Source organism: Paramisgurnus dabryanus, chromosome 19 (assembly GCF_030506205.2).
Source record: "Paramisgurnus dabryanus chromosome 19, PD_genome_1.1, whole genome shotgun sequence".
Lineage (NCBI taxonomy): Eukaryota > Metazoa > Chordata > Actinopteri > Cypriniformes > Cobitidae > Paramisgurnus > Paramisgurnus dabryanus.
In genome coordinates, this window is record NC_133355.1 from 9,330,770 (window position 1) to 9,350,444 (window position 19,675).

The 19,675-nt window shown below is 39.2% G+C and overlaps 1 protein-coding gene and 1 long non-coding RNA gene across 4 annotated transcripts; both read right to left on the reverse strand.

Moving 5' to 3' along the window:
• Positions 1-903: 903 nt before the first annotated feature.
• Positions 904-19,421, reverse strand: shisa7b (shisa family member 7). 2 transcript variants are annotated; one of them, XM_065287923.1, is made up of 6 exons: positions 18,716-19,415; positions 12,832-15,963; positions 12,571-12,728; positions 5,205-5,258; positions 4,164-4,349; positions 904-3,972 (listed from the first exon to the last, which is right to left on the reverse strand). In XM_065287923.1, exons 2-6 carry the CDS (start codon positions 13,515-13,517, stop codon positions 3,173-3,175), a joined length of 1,884 nt encoding a protein of 627 aa, XP_065143995.1. In that variant the 5' UTR covers positions 13,518-15,963; positions 18,716-19,415; the 3' UTR covers positions 904-3,172. The 2 variants fall into 2 exon arrangements, with proteins under 2 accessions (XP_065143995.1, XP_065143996.1); XM_065287924.1 differs by lacking the exon at positions 5,205-5,258 and having other exon boundaries at positions 18,716-19,421.
• Positions 6,527-9,442, reverse strand: LOC135777448 (uncharacterized). 2 transcript variants are annotated; one of them, XR_010544301.2, is made up of 4 exons: positions 9,074-9,442; positions 8,279-8,322; positions 8,006-8,153; positions 6,527-7,294 (listed from the first exon to the last, which is right to left on the reverse strand). It is a non-coding gene; the product is annotated as an uncharacterized lncRNA (long non-coding RNA). The 2 variants fall into 2 exon arrangements; XR_010544300.2 differs by having other exon boundaries at positions 8,279-9,442.
• Positions 19,422-19,675: the final 254 nt, after the last annotated feature.

Sequence of the window (19,675 nt, forward strand, 5' to 3'; positions counted from 1 at the left end):
GTTGTCAGCTAAATGAAAACACAACACATAATGGACTTAAAACACACATGGTATTCAAAATATTGCACTGCTATATGACGTAGTGGCGCATTGTCAAAGCGCGCCCGCGTGAGATTCAAACACCAAATTTGGGACTGTTAAGAAATAACTATTTCGCACAGAGAGCAACCTTTTGGATTATTACTTCATCTTATGAGGCAGCGACTGAAAGCAGGCCAACACCGATATGTATTTGGGAGAGTATGTGGGGCATAGGACTTTTCTGAAGCCATTTTACCAACGTGCCGCCGTCTCCCCCCACCCTACCCGAACATAAGGTCCTCGCCCACCCTGCCCCTCAAAATGGCGAGTGCTGGTGATGCTTTGCGGTGTCCCACAGAAACCCTCGCAAACTAAATTATTACATTAAATTTACATATTTATTATTATTTAAAACAAGAGAAGGCTGTAAATGTCTTATTTTAAGTGACCTTAACACTGAGGTAATAAGTAGGAAAGAAAAAAAATATTATAGAAAGATCTGAGAATTGGAGGTTAAAACCAAATATGGGTTTAAATGTATGGGCAAAAAAAGTAAAAAAGAAAAAAAAAGAAAAGAAAAGAGGAAACAACCTGTAAAACGAAAACAACATACATTCATCATAGTGTAGTGTGTCATTAAAAAAAAAACAATTTATTGGTTATTAGTGTTGAGGATTTTATTTAATAATTAAACATAATAATAATTAAATCATTTTTGCTGGAAATAATTTATGCAATTGCCCAATTTTGGCCATAAAATAAACATTTACAACAAGGGTTTTGAACTTCATGGCAAGAAAAATCACAAAATTACTGAAAAAATATAAAATGCTCTATTATTTTTTCCCATAACTTTGGTGAATGTAGCAATGAAAAATGAAACCTTTTTCATTTGTTTATTTTTTGCATTCAAAGAGACACTCACTTAAAAATAAAATCATATTTGGGGTTTAATATCATTTCGGTTTTCTGAAATGCACATTATCTGACTCGAACTGATCCAAGGTCAGATGAAATGTGAGATAAAGCATTCCAAAATAGACACTAAAATACACACAAGCACACAAATACAGACGCACAAACTGGACACATACACACCTTGACATCAGAAGTCAGCAATATGACATCATCAACACTGGCTTTGACATCTTCATGCGTTTTGTCTTTTCACTATGATTGCATCTGCTTTTTTCCTGACAAAAGTTAGAATCCACTAGAAAGTCAAATAAAAGCGAAACCAAAAATAAAATCACAGAGTAAAAAAAAAATTAAAGTTCATGATAATAATCAAGAATATGAGTAATATTGATGACTATATTTATATATTTATATGTGTATATATATATATGCACATAAATTGCATGTGTACATATTTAAACATTCGGGATAGGCTTTAGTTTTTTCTTTTTCTTTTTAACTTTGATTAAAGATAATAAAAGCTTAAACATTGCAGAGTGATCTAAAGTACTATAGTATGGCCCGATAATCCTCCTCAGCCAGGTCATTCTCAGACATTCCACTACAGCGCTGTCCATATGATGCGCAGACAGCAGAAAAACACACAGTAATCGCTAACAAAAAAGACATTTGTTGTATAATATATAGTTTAACAAGACACGTTTTTACTTCTAAAACCTAACTCAATGGTTAGTTAATAATGCATCGTAGTGTGACACAGAGTGTTAAATTGAAGTAGCTTTTAAGAATTCTCTGTTCTGTACACTCATTGGCATGTAGCCTTTATGTTTCGCACAACCGTGTCCCCAATACTGACACAGAAAAATATATGAAAAAGCCATCAGAACACGGAAGCACAGACACACATGAATTAGTTTCAGAATAGCCCTTGAATTAAATTGTCAACTGTATAACCAAACCCTTTCCCCCCACTGATACAACTTTAAATAGTGAACAGCTCGTTGCAATTTAAGTTCGAAAATGGTTGCTTCTTTGCTGCATGCCGATAGTTAAACCTCTGCTTGTACATAACAGAAGAACCGTAACCAATTGCTAATGTTTGATGCTGTCATACTAAGCTGTCCTTTGATTGGTTAAACATGCAAGTAAGAGGCAGGACTTCAATCAGATTTGATCTATCAAATATAAAGGCTTAGATTGCTTAGTAAAATCAAATTCCAAATCACTTTTTGCTGATTGCTCCAACATTTTTGTTCAAATTGCATTACCTGATTGATCCATCAATTTTACTATAATGATCTGATAGCCTTTAAAAGTATTATAAAATGTTATCCACAATGCAAAATATCAACAAACTGTGACAATTATTCATGTTAACTTCAAGAATTCGCAGTTCAATATATTAACTCTCATCCCCCAGTTTCCCTTTCACCGTATTCCTTATGAAGAAGCATCTAATATGGCTGATGACATTTGGACTTACATTAACAGTGCAGACTAAAGAGTCAAGTCACAAAGCAAGTGACGTTTTTGACGTCCTTTTTACACTTTCTTCTGCGCAACGGAAAGGCCAGTAGTCCTGTCAAAGATGTCACTGGATGGCAAACTCCTCAAGTCACAATCCATTCACAAGTCATCCGTTTTGAGAACGGTCAAATCTCCTTGAGGTATTTTAGTGTACTTTTGGAAACCCCCATCCAGCAGTTCCCATTGTTCCCTTATTTTACAGAGTCACCTCCATGACATCCACTATGTGCAACCGCAACATCTGGTGAACTTTGAGTAAACTTTAAAGCAAGATTGTGTTTGTCAATTGCAAGTATTTTGTAACTTTACATCAATGTAATTTGCTGGAATGCTCTTACTTGAGAAAAACTTGCCCTATACAAATAATTTCGTTTTGTACTTGTATCTTCTCGCAACATGTTTGAATAGTGCCGTCAGATCACTGTGTGCTACACACAGTGACAATCTTGGCCAATTTAGGGATCCACAAATATCAATGGTATAGTTTCATATCCCTCTCTAAACATCTCTTATTCAAGGCTTGTGTAATCATAGGCCTCATTCCTTGCACCCCCTCATCTCAAAGCCTTGTTTCCCTTCCTCATTCTAGTTCTTTATTTCTGTCTGAGCTCAAAAGCCTTTTTCAAACTCCAGTCTTTCCTCCCTTTCGGCTAGCACACCTCACATCTCTCCATCATCTCCTCGGCCGCCTTTCCTTTATCACTTTTCACACAGTCACTTCATTCTTACTCCCTGTTCTCATTGCCTGACTGCCTCCCCCCACACCCAAGGCACCTCCTCCAGGGAGGAAGTGCAGCTGTTCGATGGTATTCTGACGTTTCGTGGCGAAGGCCATCCGGCGCGCGCTGTGTCCCATCGCTCCTGAACCATGGCCCTCCCCCCAACTCAAAGCCCCGCCGCCGTGACCGGATGACATGGTGGCGACCGCGTGTTCTTGCTCGCGGCCGGAGGTAGGGTGCGAATTCATTTTAATCATGTGATGGCGGTCGAGTGATGGCGTCACGCATACGTTCTGCTGGGACTGCGCTTTCTGGTGGTGGGTAAGACGGGGCATGTGAGGCACCATCATTCTCTCCTCCAGGCGGTCCGGTGAAACCAGGAGGCGTTCGTGAGACTTGCGTAAAGTCTGCCCGGTGGCGCTCTTGCTGGTAGTCATGGGTTTGTAATATTGATGCTGCTGCTGGTTCTTGGAGAGGCGTGTGAGAGTGTTACCATCTCCCAGCGCCAGAAGCTGGTCTTGAGACATCACCCGGCGGGGCGGCCTACTCATCGAGTCGAAAGTGGGGTTGTACTGCGTCTGGGGTAAAGGGTAGGGGTTGGGGGTGGAAGCAGCACTTGACACGTGGATTCGAGTGCGCGACGTGTTTAGCGGTAGGGTACCTCTGGCACCCAGCGTAAGGTCACCGCCCCACTGCAGGTGGTGCTGAGAGGAATGGAAGCTGGGTGGAGCATTGTTTTGCCTTCGCTTGGAGGTGTAATATCCGGAATATTCATCTAGGTTTCTCTCTGTATTCAAAAAATCTCAATGTTAGTATTTCGAAACAAGATTGCAATGCTAATGAATTTATATATGCAAAAGCCTACGTGACGCACAACATTAACCCAAATAGCAGTCCACTCCATGTTACAAACACCCACAGCGACCCAAACAGAGCTCTAAAATTTCATACTGCTCTGTTTTGTAGACATGCACTCACCTAGTCTCTTGAGGGAGCTGTAGCGATTGAGCTCCGGTTTCGTTACGGTCTCGTACGATGGAGGTAGCTGAGCGAGGTTGTGGAAGGAGTGAGAGAGGGAGGGATGAAAGCCAGAACTATTGTGCTTGCTAGAGATCAGCGTTCCCATGGAGGCCAGCTGGTTGTTATTCATGCGAGGAACTCGCTCTAAGAGAGAAACATGACAGATATCAGCAACCGATGTCTTCAAAGCAGATCTCCATGTTGGATGACTTAGGTTTGGATGATCTGTTGGGACGTTTGTGGAAAAGCGGTGCAAAGTTCTTTATTCACCTATATGATAACTAGAGAAATGTTCAGATAAATGATCTCATGTGTACCAATAATAGCCTCATTCTTACTCAGCAGGCACACTTTATTTCAAGCAATTTGCAATACGCTAGGGCAAGTCCCTCTGGAGCAACCTCGGGTTAAGTACTTCAGATTAAATGTAGGTAAGGACACAGCGTGCACCTTTGGGTTAGCAGCACAGTTCCTTAACCATCAACCCCAATTTATCATGACAGACACAGTACTGTATGTGCATAAAGAGAAAGATATTGTGTGTGTGATTTATATTTAATGTGGCTTATAGCAATACACATCAATACTGTGTCTTTTGCTTCTAATCTATAAGTTAAATATCTACATTCATATAAGTAAATATATATAAATAAATGTGCATAAACATGAAGAAAAATATTTGTATAATATACAAAAGTATTTTTCTCCAAGATTTCGGCTTTCTCTAAATACAGTATGGATGCCAACACACTGAAGCCGGTGACCGTTGCAAACAGTTCTGGGTGAAGGACAAACAGTGAGAACACAGATCGGGATAGCGACAGTGGGAAATGTGCAAACAAACTCGATCCAACAACACCAAGCTGAAGCGCAGGCAGCGGCAGACGAACACAGACAGATCTGAAACAAAATGACTGCCTCCTTCTTACTGTTGCTTACACACAGGCCTGCCATTTCAAGCGGTACATTTGCACACTCGGCCTGAGCTCATTGGCTTACCGATGGTAGCTGTGTGTTTGGGACTGGACCCAGTCTGGAAATTGTGTTTCCCAGCTGCAAGAGAGCAGAGTAAACTGACTCCCAGTTCAAAAAAAAGTATGCTAAGCCTTGATACATGGTTAATATTAGATCAGGGACTCCATTCCTGATCAAACTGTTGTTTGCACTATTGCGTGACAGCGTTTTTACGTTTATGAAAAATATATGATATTATCATTATGTTAGGCTGTTTATGTGGCCATTTGATATATTTTGGGGATAAAAATTATTTATCAGAGGCAGGAATATAAAGACCAGAGGGGGGATAATCCCCACCATCCTCCTCCAGCAAATCGCACCCTGCTTAACTGTACAATCTTAACTTTTAGGGGTGGTTTCCCGGACAGGGATTAGCTTAAGCCAGCACTAGGCCTAAATTTAATTAGGAAATTTAAGTAGTTTTAACAAACGTGCCTTACTAAAAACATCACTTGTGTGTATTTTGAGGTAAACAAAGGGCACTGATGTATTTTTAGAAATGTCAGTGCTAAGTTTATACATTAAGGTGTGGTTTCCGGGACAGGGATTAGACTAGTGCTAGACTAAAATAAACGTAAGAGCTGTCCAAACTTAAAACAACTTGCACTGACATATCTAAAAATACAAAATGCACACAAGTAATGTTTTAGTAAGGTATGTTTGTTAAAACTAGTTATATATCCTAATTAAACTAAGGCCTAGTCCTGGCTTTAACTAATCCCTGTTCGCAAAACCACACTGAAAAAAAAAATCCTTTCAATTTACGTAATTTTAATGTGTACATCGGTCCCACATAATCCGATTGTGTAAAACCAACATAATTTTCCTCATTTAATTTTTATGTGTCAGACCAAAACATTTGAATTGTTTTAAGTAGTCTAATATAAATATGTTGACTCAAAGTGATATTTCTCTTTACTATAACACATTTATTTTGTAATGTTTAAGTAATTTTATTATGTAAGGGGACTAGATTTTCATCTGTAATTCCAACATGCTTTTTTAATGCTTATATTATGGGATTATGTAACTCTAAAGCAATTTCATTATGTCTCTGGCACCAGAATAATCATCCATAATTATCCAAATGTTATTTATTTCTTTTTTAAATACATTTGCATTGGCATAAAAAGCAAAGAGTTTTGAACAAATGTTTAGTGATATTGAGGCAAACCACTGCTTTCAGATCATCAATTCACTTAAATCACTACACATTAATTCAATAACAGTCAATAACTATTACAACAATCAGCACATGCAGTACATACAAAGGTTGTAGATTAGGCCATGACTAGGCCCTAGTTATATTAGGATATTTTTTACAAAAAAAGTTTACAAACAAACCTACCTTACAAAAACAACACTGGAGTACATCTTGAGACAAAACAATGTCACTGATATATGTCAAGATATGTCAGTGCAATATGTTTTCAAATTAAGGCATTGCAAAAGTCTGGGACTAGGAAAAGCCCCATCTGTGAAACTGACCCAAATGTTTAAAATAGTTACTATCACAGTAGATTTAGAAGTGCTAAAACACAAACACTTGCATTCCAAAGAGACATGCAAAACAGTATGTACTATTATTTTTTAAATGGATTTACAAACTGGAAAATATCAATCCTTCAGAAAGTCAGAGCTACAGCATTTGTATAAACTGATAATCAAAGATTCAACAAAAACAAAATACAACAACCATTTCCAAAATCAACTCTGAGCAGCAAACTGTTAATGTTTTAATAAGAGAAAACACTTAAAACAGATAAACAGAACATAAATGAGCAGCAGTCTTTCTGATCCTTTCACTGAAAGAAACTGTTCGTTAAAGTTACGCTCAATGCAGTTCCATTAAAATCTTTTGGATTTCCTCAAAAATAAAGCTGAGATCAGGATAGTTCAGGTTAAAGGCATATATCAGCTCAAACAACATGGCACGATGTTGCAACACCTTCATGCCTTCCAGGACTATACAAAGATCCTCTTCTTCATCACAAGAAGCATGTTGTTTGAGAGCACAAATCCCAACAGTGGTGTCTTCAAATGACCACACTGATGCTGACTTCATCCATGCCCTGTACAAAACAGACAAACGTAGTTAAAGAAACAGAAAAAAGTTACTGTTACAATAAAAGTGTCATTGGAAATTAGTACAATGCAAACAAATATAAATGTAAGTATACAGACCCATGTGCATTGCCACAGCATGTTACAATTGGTTACAAATATATGGGTTACAAAGCAAGGCAGCTGCACTGTCCACTGCTCCAGGTGTGTGTGCGCGTTTACTGGAATGAGTTAAATAAAGAGGCCACATTTCGAGTGTGTGCTACCATACCTGACAATCACATCAAAAGTAAATGTTCTCATTTTCTCACTCTCATGTTGTTACAGACCTGTATAAATGTCTTTGTTCTGATGAACACGAAGGAAGACATTTATTTTGAGGAATGTTTGCAACCAAACTGTTCATGAGCCCCATTCACTTCAATAGTATTATTTTTCCCCACTATGGAAGTGAATGGGGCTTATGATTGGTTTGGGAACAAACATTCCTCAAAATATCTTCCTTAGTGTTCATCAGAACAAAGACATTTATAAAGGTTTGTAACAACATGATAGGGAGTAAGTGATGAGAATTTTTATTTTTGGGTGAACTACCCCTTTAAATCTTCCCAGGTGTTTTAATGACCCTTGTGCCAAAAGATGTAACTAAAACATACTACATTTTCTGTACTTCCAACAATGTTTACACATTTTTATGTCTATGAATCTATATTACTTACTTCTGTCATTTGATCATTCATTGTTTGAAGTCTTTTTGCTAGCTGTCCTCCTTTCTGATAGAAGAGTTTCGTCAGGTTTTTGGATTGGAGGTCCAGGTGACACGCAGGAACATTAGACAGTAGTGATTCTTTTAAATTCAGCATTTATCTGAAAACAAATTAACCAACCATTGTATATTTGAGTACTGCGAGTCAAAAAATAATACATGTATATTAGTTACAAAATAAGATTTAGCTCCTAACAGCAGTAAAACAGTGATAGGAATTACTTACCAATGCTTTTGAGTGTGTAGTGAGTGCATGAAAGGATGATGGACCTATAAGAGGAAATATTCAGAGGTGAAATCAACACACAACCTCAAATGATTAAGGTCACACATACACAGAGCAATAATGAAATAAGTATTATATCTGTCATAGGACGCAATTTTGGACAAAATGAGATCTTAAAACAAGGTTCTCTTCTGAAAACGTCAGCTTTAAGGTGTGGTCACTTCAAAGCGATTTTTTTTTCAGTTAATATACCAGACGTCACGCGAGACATTTAAAAAAGCATTTTCTAATAGAATCAAGTGTTGCTCGTGGCGTAGTGAAGTCACGAATAACTGACGCGGGTCTGTTCATCTGATTAAGCAGACAGTTTGTTTCATACGCAATGTCATTATTAATGTAGTCAATTGATATCATCTGGTAAATTACTTACATGGATAACGTTACTCTGGACAGAATAACGTTTGGTTAGCGTTTTATTTGTCTTGAACCGTTTCCATAGAACAACTGAGTAAAAAGTGCCTCAAAAGTCAACTCAAATCTGACAGTTTTCAACTCGGATAAAACTACCAAAGGTGAAATAACGTTATACAGCTGACATTTTTAAAACGCTGTTTTTCTTTATGAGCCTTACACTTACTGACTGACTGACTGTAACGTTAACTTACTCCACCAACATCTTCCAAACTCATTTTTACTACAAGTCATTGCAATGGCTACATATTGTAAAAAAAAAACTGTCTATCTAGTGAAGATGTATCACGTATAAAGTGAACATAAATAAATAATAGAACTTACTTTAATAACGTGGTGTCCGTCTGAGAGAGTTCTTCTGACTGACTGGCTGCTGAGTCTTCATTTTGGCGCCCAAAACAAATGATGTTTATTCTTCTTTTATGGCGATTGACGTCCTTTTCATTGAGCGTTACTGCCACCTTCTGCTCAGGAGGTGCCATTTTGTGTGCAAACTCAATTTTATTGCTTTAAGTATTCAATTCAATCAATTTTAATCAATGTGAGAATAATGTGTTCATTTTACATTCAAACAAAACATTTTCATCCTAATCAATTAAATTATGTTTACACAAGGAATATAAATATTTTGTGTTGCATATACATGTTTATTTTATTTAAATTCAAAGACCCACCAAGTCCATTTTTTTCAGTGCACCATTAAACTATGAAACTTTCACATTTTGGTGAACTCCTCCTTTAATTGTAACACTTGTATGAACTGTGAGCTAAAGTATCACAAAGTGACAAAAGATGGGGTTGTTCTCATTATATTTAAAAACGCTGTCAACATTCTACTCCTAATATTAACTTTAATTGTCTATGCAAGCAATCAAATTTTGCAGTTTGCCTGCAGTGAAAATAGGTATACATTTTATTTTGATTTTATTGATAGCGTTATCAGATTACTTTACAAAACATTTCGCAATTCACTGCTTTACATTTCTTTTCTACTGATTTAAAGAAAACAAAAGTACGCACACATGGGTGCTCGACTAAAAGTCATATCAGAAAAGTAACCTAAAGTGGCACACCAAAGCCCTAAAAATATAAAAAATGTATTTAACAAAAGACTTTCGAATGGCATTTGACACATGCCCTTCATCAGACTAAGACCTTGTTCACACTGTCAGTCCATATCCGATTTTGGTGCATATCCGATTCATTGTCCATATTATGTAACTGTTCAGATCCGATCTGTGCGTCCTGTAGCGTTCTGCCATGTTCCAGATTATGTGCACTGTTTCTTTGGCAATGACATCACGCTGGCACGACAATCTGCCTCGACATCTGACGTTATAGAAGTTATATTCCCCAATACATGGACTTTCCCAAACACCCAATAATTTCGTCAGAAATGGACTGTTCCAAGGTTTGTGCTGGGCAGGCCCGGCGCCACGAGGGGGCAAAAGGGGGCATTGCCCCCTCAGATCTGATTTGTGCCCCCTCTGTTTTATTTTATATATTCATGGTTACAAATAAAATTTTCATCCGTTTGTGTTAAATAATAATTTAATCTTATCCCCATATGGGATTTAGAATGTTCAGTGACGTGACATTACTGCCAGATTCAAACGTCTTTTGCGTTGGTTGGCGCTGAGCCAGATGGACGAGCTCAGCGCTGTCATTCTATATATCAACACTATGCAGTGTTTTCAACCTTATAATGTTTATTTTAGATTTCAGACATTTAAATACATATAAGCACTAGTAAAACAATAGCCTATAGTTTGTAAAATACACCCTGATGTTTGTGGAAGCAGCAATAAACATCTATTCAAATAAGATAATAATTAGCAAATAATAAATAAAAATAATTTGCAAATAATAATAATTTTCCGACGTGTGTTATTCATATCAGAAAAACACAGTGGAAGCAACTATAAAGTTTACTCTATTGTTATAAAGGTTATAATGATACCTGTTTGAAAGACGAGGATGCGCACCTGTCAATCACTTTTACATAATAGAGCAAGGCCAGAGACGAACGTGCTCATAAACAGGAAATAATATATGGAATTATTTGTGCATCTTTGAATAACTGTAAGAATACATTTCTTTTAAATATAATTTTTGTCATATAAAGTTTTAAGAGATAATAATGTTTTATCCACTTTTATTGCTAAGGCTATTTAAACTAGCGGATAACAGCTTGTTTGGCGCATTTAGCCTTAATTTCAGTAATATTGCTGTTTTTCCGGTAATAATAATACAATTTGCATATCAATCCTGCTTCCTTGTTTGTTTATTCATTTCATTATGCTGTTATGTTAAGTTATAGCCTATGTGGATATTTATTGCCAAATGAGATGTCCATTGCCGTTATATAAAATCTCTTCTAAAGTCTAATATTCAAATCATATGCGGAATAATTTGTGCATCTTTGAATAACTCTGTAATAATACAGTTCCTTTGAAAATAGTTTTTCAAAGTTTTTTTCAATTTTTTTTCAAAGTTCTTTCAAAGTTTTGAGAAATAATGTAGTTAGGATATTTATTGCAGACGTTTATTGCCGTTGAACACTCTCGTCTATAATCTGGAAATCACATAGGACATATATATAATGTGGTATACTGCATTTAAAAAACATATCTTTTCAAAGCGAGAACTCAGTGTATCATTGATGGTATAAAGTTAAGCCCCCTCGACAATTTTTTATATGCCCCCTTAGTTATTTCATCCTGGAGCCGGGCCTGGTGCTGGGGTTGCGTTTACGTGACGTGACAGCATGACGTAACCAAAAAGCTACATAAATGAAATCGGAGCGGTCAGACTGAAATGGATTTCCGGAAATGCGATTTGATACGGATTTCAAACCACCTCCAAAAAAAAAGCAGATTTCATGTGGTTTTGGTCGTTCACACGTTCTAAATGTGATTGGATTCCAATCGTATATGCACCAAAATCCGATTTGGACTGACAGTGTGAACAAGGTATAAATTATTTTATTAAATACATTTTTGGAGCATTGTTGTGCCGACTAATACAAGGAAGAAAACCTTTGGTGCATGATGAGTATTCAAACTGCATCCCTTCCATATATCACTAACAGTTTGTGATGTTAACACACAAATGCCAAGACAGAGAATTTAATCCAAATATATACACTGTAAAAAAATTAGCTGTGATTTTGCAGCTGGCAGTTACTGGCAGCTAGTTGCCAGTAATACTGTAATTTCTACAGACATTTTTAACAATTTAATACTGGATTTTTTTTAAACGATGCAAAATAACCTCCAATTTAAATGAAATATGAAAATGGTCTTATAAATTGCCATTTAAAGCCTGTGGCAATCAGGTATAATTAATATTATTGGCTCATTTTATTCACATTCAAAAGTGTTTTCCTGTCTCTCATATTATTGTGTAATGGTCGGCATATGAGCTTCAGCTCTTTAGATGTTATGTTTTACCCTATTTCCATTTATGCAGTGAATTACAGTGCATTCAAGGTTTACATTTATCAGTTGGATATGTCTGGTCAGATTATGATGGGCTTTTGCCTCTGAAGCAAAATAACACTGACTCATTTCTGACAAATCGTCTGTTCGACATTACCTCATTCACTCGGGCTTGTCAATTTGTCAACTAATTCTTGCCTCCAGTCTTAATGTGCTGTTAATTCTACAATTGTGCCTCAGCCTTGCATTGGCGAGCTCCTCAATGCCTACAATGTTGCTTTGTTTTCTATATTTACAACTTCACACTCATTCTATCAATATTATACGCACATTACCTACTATTTCACTCTGGTGTATGGGGTGCGGATGAGATATACTCACTTCGGTTATCTTTGCTCTGGAGTACGGGAGTGTACAGGTTTTTGGACGGCCAGCCCAGTGTGCCTTCGCTGGATGTGGCGGTCGTGAGGACCGTGGTGTTGTTCCTCTCTCCCTGTTGAACAGGACTGGACTGGTGACGTAGGATGTCCACCAACACTCTGAAGAGTGAACGTAAGGGGTGAGCAAGTCAAACAGAATCAGTGATTCGCGAAAGTGCGAAGGAGTGTGACATCACAATTGCTACCAATCCTTCTGACTCACCTAGGCATGTTGATGTCTCTGTTCCTCGGCCTTCGAGACAGTTTATGAAAGGCCACTTTAATCCCAATGGCCACGGTAATGGTAAACGAGATGACTCCCCCGATGACGTAAGCCGTGTTGTTGCTCTGTTGCTGCAGCGGGTCGAAATCTGGGTCGAGTCGGACCGGAGGCTGGGTGATGGGTGTCGTTGTGACGGCCCAGTCGGGCGAGCGATAGTTGTGGCAGGAGTCTTGGTCTAAACGACTGCGCTGGTGCTCGCAGCAGAAGCGGTAGTGGCAGGTGCCACAGCAGTAGATGTAGGTGCCCCTGGTGCAGTTGAAAGTGTTGTCATATTGTCCCATCACGTCATAGTAACCGTGACACACATCTACGTCCACCAGTCGGCGAGGAGGAGGTGCCACCTGGGCAGCGCCCAGAGGGGGCTTCAGGGCATCTGCCGTCACGTTGCGGGGTAGCATAAGCTGAGGCAGGGGTTTTGGGGGGATCTCGGCAGCTTCTGGCTCTGCTGCCATGGCAGCGGCTTCCTTGCCCCGTGCATCGGGCTGAGGAAGAGGGACCTTGCGGCCTCGTCCGCGCAGCAGAACCAGAACCGGTCCCCCGTTTACAGAGGAGCGTTCCGAGGTAATAGTCACCGTGGAGACCACAGGGCCCAAAAGAAGGAAAAATAAGAGGGCCGCAGGTGGCATCTTGATGCAGGGGTTGTCTTCTATTAAAAATGAAAAACGTGTAGCCGTCGTACAAAAGACTTCCTAGAAAAAGGTGACGTAGTAAATCAACAGTCTATCAAAAGTTGCAGGTCAGTGTGGCAATATATATACGTTATGTAGACAAGTTATTCTCTCTTTCACGTGTGCATACACTAGTATGCAAATTATTCAATATGCAAAATGCACATCCAAGTGCGGGAGTCTAAAGAAAAAGCAAGAGGCTCTCAGGGCGTAAACATTTCTATGGAAATTATCAACAACAATGAGGTAAATCTATAAATATGCTATATACATTTTATGCTTGTTTGAACGTAATGGGCTTAATGATGCAATAACTTGACTTGGAATGTCGTAAAACTTTCGATTTGGCACAAAACTAATTTTAAAATATGGAGGTGATTTTGCAAAGAAATATTTTTGGCCTGTAAACAAATGAACTGAACTATGGCACTAATTCGTTCAAGACTCAATCTGAGTTCATTTTACAGGGAACATGTAAACATTTCGGTTCGAGTGTAAACTTTATATCAAAGTCTAGACTGTCTTCACAAATGTTCTCTAGTCTGGTTGGCACTTCAGTTGTCTTAAACAAGTCTATAGAAAGAAACGGTATATCAATACCATGGAAACAGTTTCTACTGTTTAGCTATTCGCCTTGTGACTTGTAAACAATTGTCATCGTCAGCTCCGAGAACTGACGTTGGCTTGTAAACAAATCTCAGTTGGTTGGCGCTTTAGGCTTTGACGTCAATACGAACGACTGCGAGACTAACAAGAACACCTTTCAAGCGCCAAGGTCATTGAGGTTCTGTCGTGCAGTCCGAAGAATCACGCTAACAGTGTCGGGTTGAGAGAAGTTTACACGGAAAAAGTACTTCATTTTTTAAGTTTCAGAAGGAAGTCATTGAGGCTAGAGAAAGCATGCCGAAGCAATGAAAGAACCACTTTAAAGAGTTCACAAACCAAACCTCAAAACGGGGAAGAGCTGATCGTTTTTTTTTTCTAAATGTGGCACCATGGGACAAAGGCTCATTACGAAGGCTTTGGAAGAGTGTAGTCAGTTAGGGCACTCGCGAAGTGTAACAAGCAGCAGGTGTGTTGGTTCCTGGTTTGACAAACAGTCGGCCCAGAGAGGAAGTAGAGAGAAGAGAGGAAACGAAAGGAAGGTCTGAGTCGAGGGAAGGGGCCTATGTATGTTGGACCCTCTTGCGAGAGTGTCTCTGCTCTGGATTTAGCTCAACCCAACAGAATAAAACAAACGGGGGCTTTGGCCCGGTTCTGGCAGGACAGCATGGTTGAGCCCAATGAACAGGCATGAAAAAATCGGGATTCATCCGTCAATGTGGAACACCTGGGACAAGCAAACACAATAATGTCTCTCTCTTCAAACAAACCTATTCTACGCGTTAAAAAGTATCTCTTCAAGTAGTGGAACTTGAATTTAGTCCCACTGGCAACACAGTAAACGTGTCAATGGCTCGCTGGTGTATATGGGAAAATACGGCACGATGCTGTCGTCAAACTTGCACCACTATCTAACCCACCCACCTCGAAAATTATTCTCATGCACCTGCTTCTCTACAGCGATAGAGCCGAAGCATCACAATGATGACAGGGATTGACGTCAGTATGGCTTGATGAAAAATATGGCTTTAGTATTTAACCCTTTAGAGATAAGAGACCGTTACTTCTCATAGGGGTTTTGCTGCATGTTCTAAATGTGCAGAGTTTGTGGCTAGGGATGAGGAAAAGAAGGGAGGAGCGATCGAAAGGATTTTTCAAGATGGATGACTAAAGAGATTTGATGGAAAAGAGGAACGTGACAACTAATCAAAGAATTAGCAGCAGCTCACTTTGGAAAGTTTAATGAGGCTTTTGCCAGCCATCGGTAAGCCCGTCCATCCATCGATCAATCGATCAGGAGGCTCTCACTTAGACTAATGCATTACCAACATCTACTCTTACATAAAGCATGTTTAACCAATAACGCACAAACCTGCCTATTGTGGAGAGCAAAAGTCACTCTTTGTATTCTACGGAAACAAAAGGGGATTTGTTTTTACTTAAAAAAAAAAACTTTTACATGCTATTGTACTAAAGAATAATCAGGAATTAATGTTGGAGTTGATCGTGGTTAAAAAGTTATCTAAGCTTGTATAGATGCAATGTGAAAATGTTTTGCTTCTGGGTTGGCACAGTTAGTTTTTTTTTTGGCACTGGTTTTGGGTAGCAAAAAGACGAAGACAAAATCTTCAATCTGTGCAAATCAACATCCTTTCAAAAAGCCCCTGGCTCACAAAAACAATGATAGTTCATGTAGTTTAGAAAGACCATTTGTAATCCCGGCTGGGACTGCAATCTATTTCATCCGACTGATGGCTCTTCGTCTTGGCTTCTGTTTTCCTTTGTTAGCCTTGGAGTTTCACTGTAAGACAGAAGGAAGTTGAGAATTAATCAATCTCTTGAACTTCTCCCTATGTGGGGGATATTTCCATCTTGACATTTTAGACACACCACAATGCCCTACGGCATAAAGGCAAATGAATTGATCCAACACATATGTTGCATGCACTGATGATGTCATCAACATATTTCACAACATCTATACTAATTCAACTCCAACCTTTTTTCTGAGTTTTTATGTACTAGGGCTGTCACAATGATTAAATAATTATCTCATCGCGATTGTTTGACCTCATCGTGATGATTTCAGATCACCGCAATGATTGCATTTCTCTCTAAAAAACACAAGGGGGAGCTGCAGCACCTGTATGGACGAGACTGTATCAAATATGTGTTATGTGTATTAATATTTACTGCCAGGTAAACCTTCCAAAAGATTTAATTTAAATAATCACAACAATATGTGAACATTATTTCATAAACAAAGAAAAAACATTTATGAGAATTAAATGTCAAAGCAAAAAAATAGACAATTAATGATCATAACCGTCAAAGCCCTAAAACAGGCAATTAATCGCAACAATCGCCTCAATTTATTAGGCAATTAACCGTCAGCCAAATTTCATAACCGTGACAACCCTAAAGTACATTATTTTAACTCACACTACATATAACTTTTGAGATGTTTATTGAAAAAAAAGTTAACTCTACACTCTACTATTTCCTACCGAAATAACTATATCATGATTTACACAGTTACTGTTATATAAAACTACCCAAATTGTGATATTTTGGTCATGGTACCGCTCCAGGGTATAATTATGATGACATTAGTGTAGATCACACAGTCGGGTAAACCAATCCATAATGCACAGAACTGTGCATTTGCATATTTGCCCTTACAATAAATACAATGGTAAGCTACGACAGCTGTTCTAAACCTAACTTTCTAAAATCAGATACAATCACATGAGTGTGAATCACATCATCCTTCACAATCAAAAAGGTGTAAAGCAATGCAATATGCGCACCATATTTCATGCACATAGCAGCGCAACCTCAGCTTTCACACGTACTGAGTCACACGACTGACTAACAAACACTGTATTTCTCGCCATCACACACCACACTCTAGGCTCACATGTTTGTATACAGTGATTTACAGTACAGCAAACGTAAAACACCACAAATCTGAAAGGTTTTCAATGGGATGTTTGGAACACATTTATCCACGATGCGTTCAAAGAGATGAAGCTTTTGAGGTAAGGATGCAGGCAGATAGGAAGCGGGGGGTGACACTGTCACAGATGTGTGGAGTGTGGGGGGTTGGCAGGGTAGAAAGGGACCCTGTTGAGAGGAAAGGAAGGATGCTGAAATGGGGGAGGATAGGACTCTGGGACCCTTGTGGGAGATGGATGAGCGCAACACAAGCCTACGCACCTTTAAATGACCTCTGACTGCAAACTTTACAGTGTGTTTTATTGACTGGCTACCCTCACCGAGTCGCATCTTCTGGGTTGCCATCGGCAACGCCTCGTGTTGCCAATGATGTGAAGCGGAGAGACAAGGTCCAAGGAGCGAGCTTGCGGACGTGCACTACAGCATCCGCAGATACACACTGACTCGCTCTCGTACCCTTGATGTGTCGTAAGGCATCGAGGTCTTGTTGGTGGCCTGACAACCCACTTCTCTCCTCTCTATGCTGTTATCTCATGCTCTCTTTATTTTTCTCAATCTATTTGTTAGTGCGTGGGTCGAACTTGTTCTATTATAATAGCTATGCTGCAGTGAGAGTTGAGCTGGAGATAGACCACCTGGCTTAGTTTGTTTGTTTCATCCCCTCTTGGGATAAATGTCCGCTTGTGTTTTCTAACAAGCAATGCACAGGACGTAGCCTCCAGTACACCTCTTTAGTCATTTTCTTTAACCTTTTTTGTCCCTTTCATCATTAACTTGAGCATCATGTGTCCCATCCACATACAGGTGCAAGTGTCAGATATGCAAAATGCTGGGGGTTAACCAGTGCTGGGTAAATATTGAACAGAACACACCGCTGGGTTAAAAATGACCCAGTGCTTGGTTGTTTTAAGTTAACACAACCCAGCATTGGGTATGGGTTAAAACAACCAAGCATAGCCTGTTTTTAGTGTACCAACTTACAAACAAGCACGCACTAAAACCGAGAGATAGGGCATGGAGGGATTAAGATGCAGATCAGTAGGCCTTGCATGAGCAAATGAAAGTGTAAATCTGGTCAGGATTTAAGTCTGTTAGTCAGCAACAAGTCTATACGTAGTAACATACAGCCTCGTCGCCATTTACGCATGATGGAGAACAAAAGAAACAGATGTTGACATGCATTAGTTATTTTAGACTTTATTTCTGCAGTGAATTGGTTTATTTTGAAGGCAAGAAATGAATGTTGATGTTGACGATGCGACACAGTTATAAGTGAGATAGCTCCACGTACACACAAACAGACAGACTAAATGCAGCTATAGCATCATCACCATGGCAGATCTATGGGAGGAAATTAAAATTCATGTGGTGGAGGACACACGCTGTGCATGCTGCGGTGACATTTACTCGTTTTAATCTCATATTCGTCATGCACATATTTTGTTTCAGTTATAAAAACAAAATGAAACAATAACGCACAAAAACGCCGCATAAGATGATGCTATAGCTGTGATGGAGCGCGCGACCTATGTGTATGCGAGCCTCGCGCACGTTGCAGCATCAGCAGCATCGGACAAAATGAAGGCACGTCTTACCTGCGTGTGTGTGTCAACAGCTGTCCGCTTCACATCTGCGAAAAACGTAGCCGATGTTGAAAAATAGCCGTAGGTTCAAAGTTATCGTTGCTGATGTCAAACCAAACGAGACGATGCAGCACGCGAGAAGGCGATGCAATATTCACAGAGATGGGGTCTTGCGTTTACAGCTCTTGGTTGGTAGAAAAAGACGCAGTTTTGTGGCATTGGCGATCTTGTTCAAAAAAACAAACGCTTTTAAGATGTCAAATGCCAAGCAGAATAAATGAACGCTTTCAAAATATGATTATCATTTAGTTGAGGTGAAACGAATACGTGGAGGTCTCAGAATAAGTCAATATACTGGCAAAAATATCAATCATGCGTAACTTACTGTCCTAAAACGCATAGCACTCCGTGATTCCAGATAAAAAATAAGATTGTTTAAAGAAAACGCTATGGACTATGCACAGTCTTATCCGTATATCGCCAAAATTTAAGCACAAACGGCGGATTAATTAGACGCGCCCGGTAATATCCGATCCCTTCGCGATTTCAATGACCGTATCTGCTCTATTATTCGGCTTTCAATACAGATTCAATGGGCTCCACACATCGCTAATAAAGATCTACCGCCGCTCCACTGAAACGCGAGGAAAAGCAATTGCTCCCACAAAGGTCCGCTTCGCTCAGTTTACATCAATTGATTGGCGCGAGCAGACGCTCGCACGTGGTCTCATTTGCTAAATGTTGGAAATGTTCTGCCAATCGCTGGCACGCTTTATTGGCCGGGAACGTCTTTTCTGCTCTTGTTGGACCTATTGGGGTTAGGGGATATATAGAAAATGACGCGTGTGCGAAAGAAAAAGGCAGGCGCGCTTTAAGCGCTCGAGAATCCAGCTTTTGTGACTTAAGCACGAGTCTCCACGAATCTCTTTCGCTTATTACTTTATGAATTTTTACGAGCGTTGTGTTTGACTA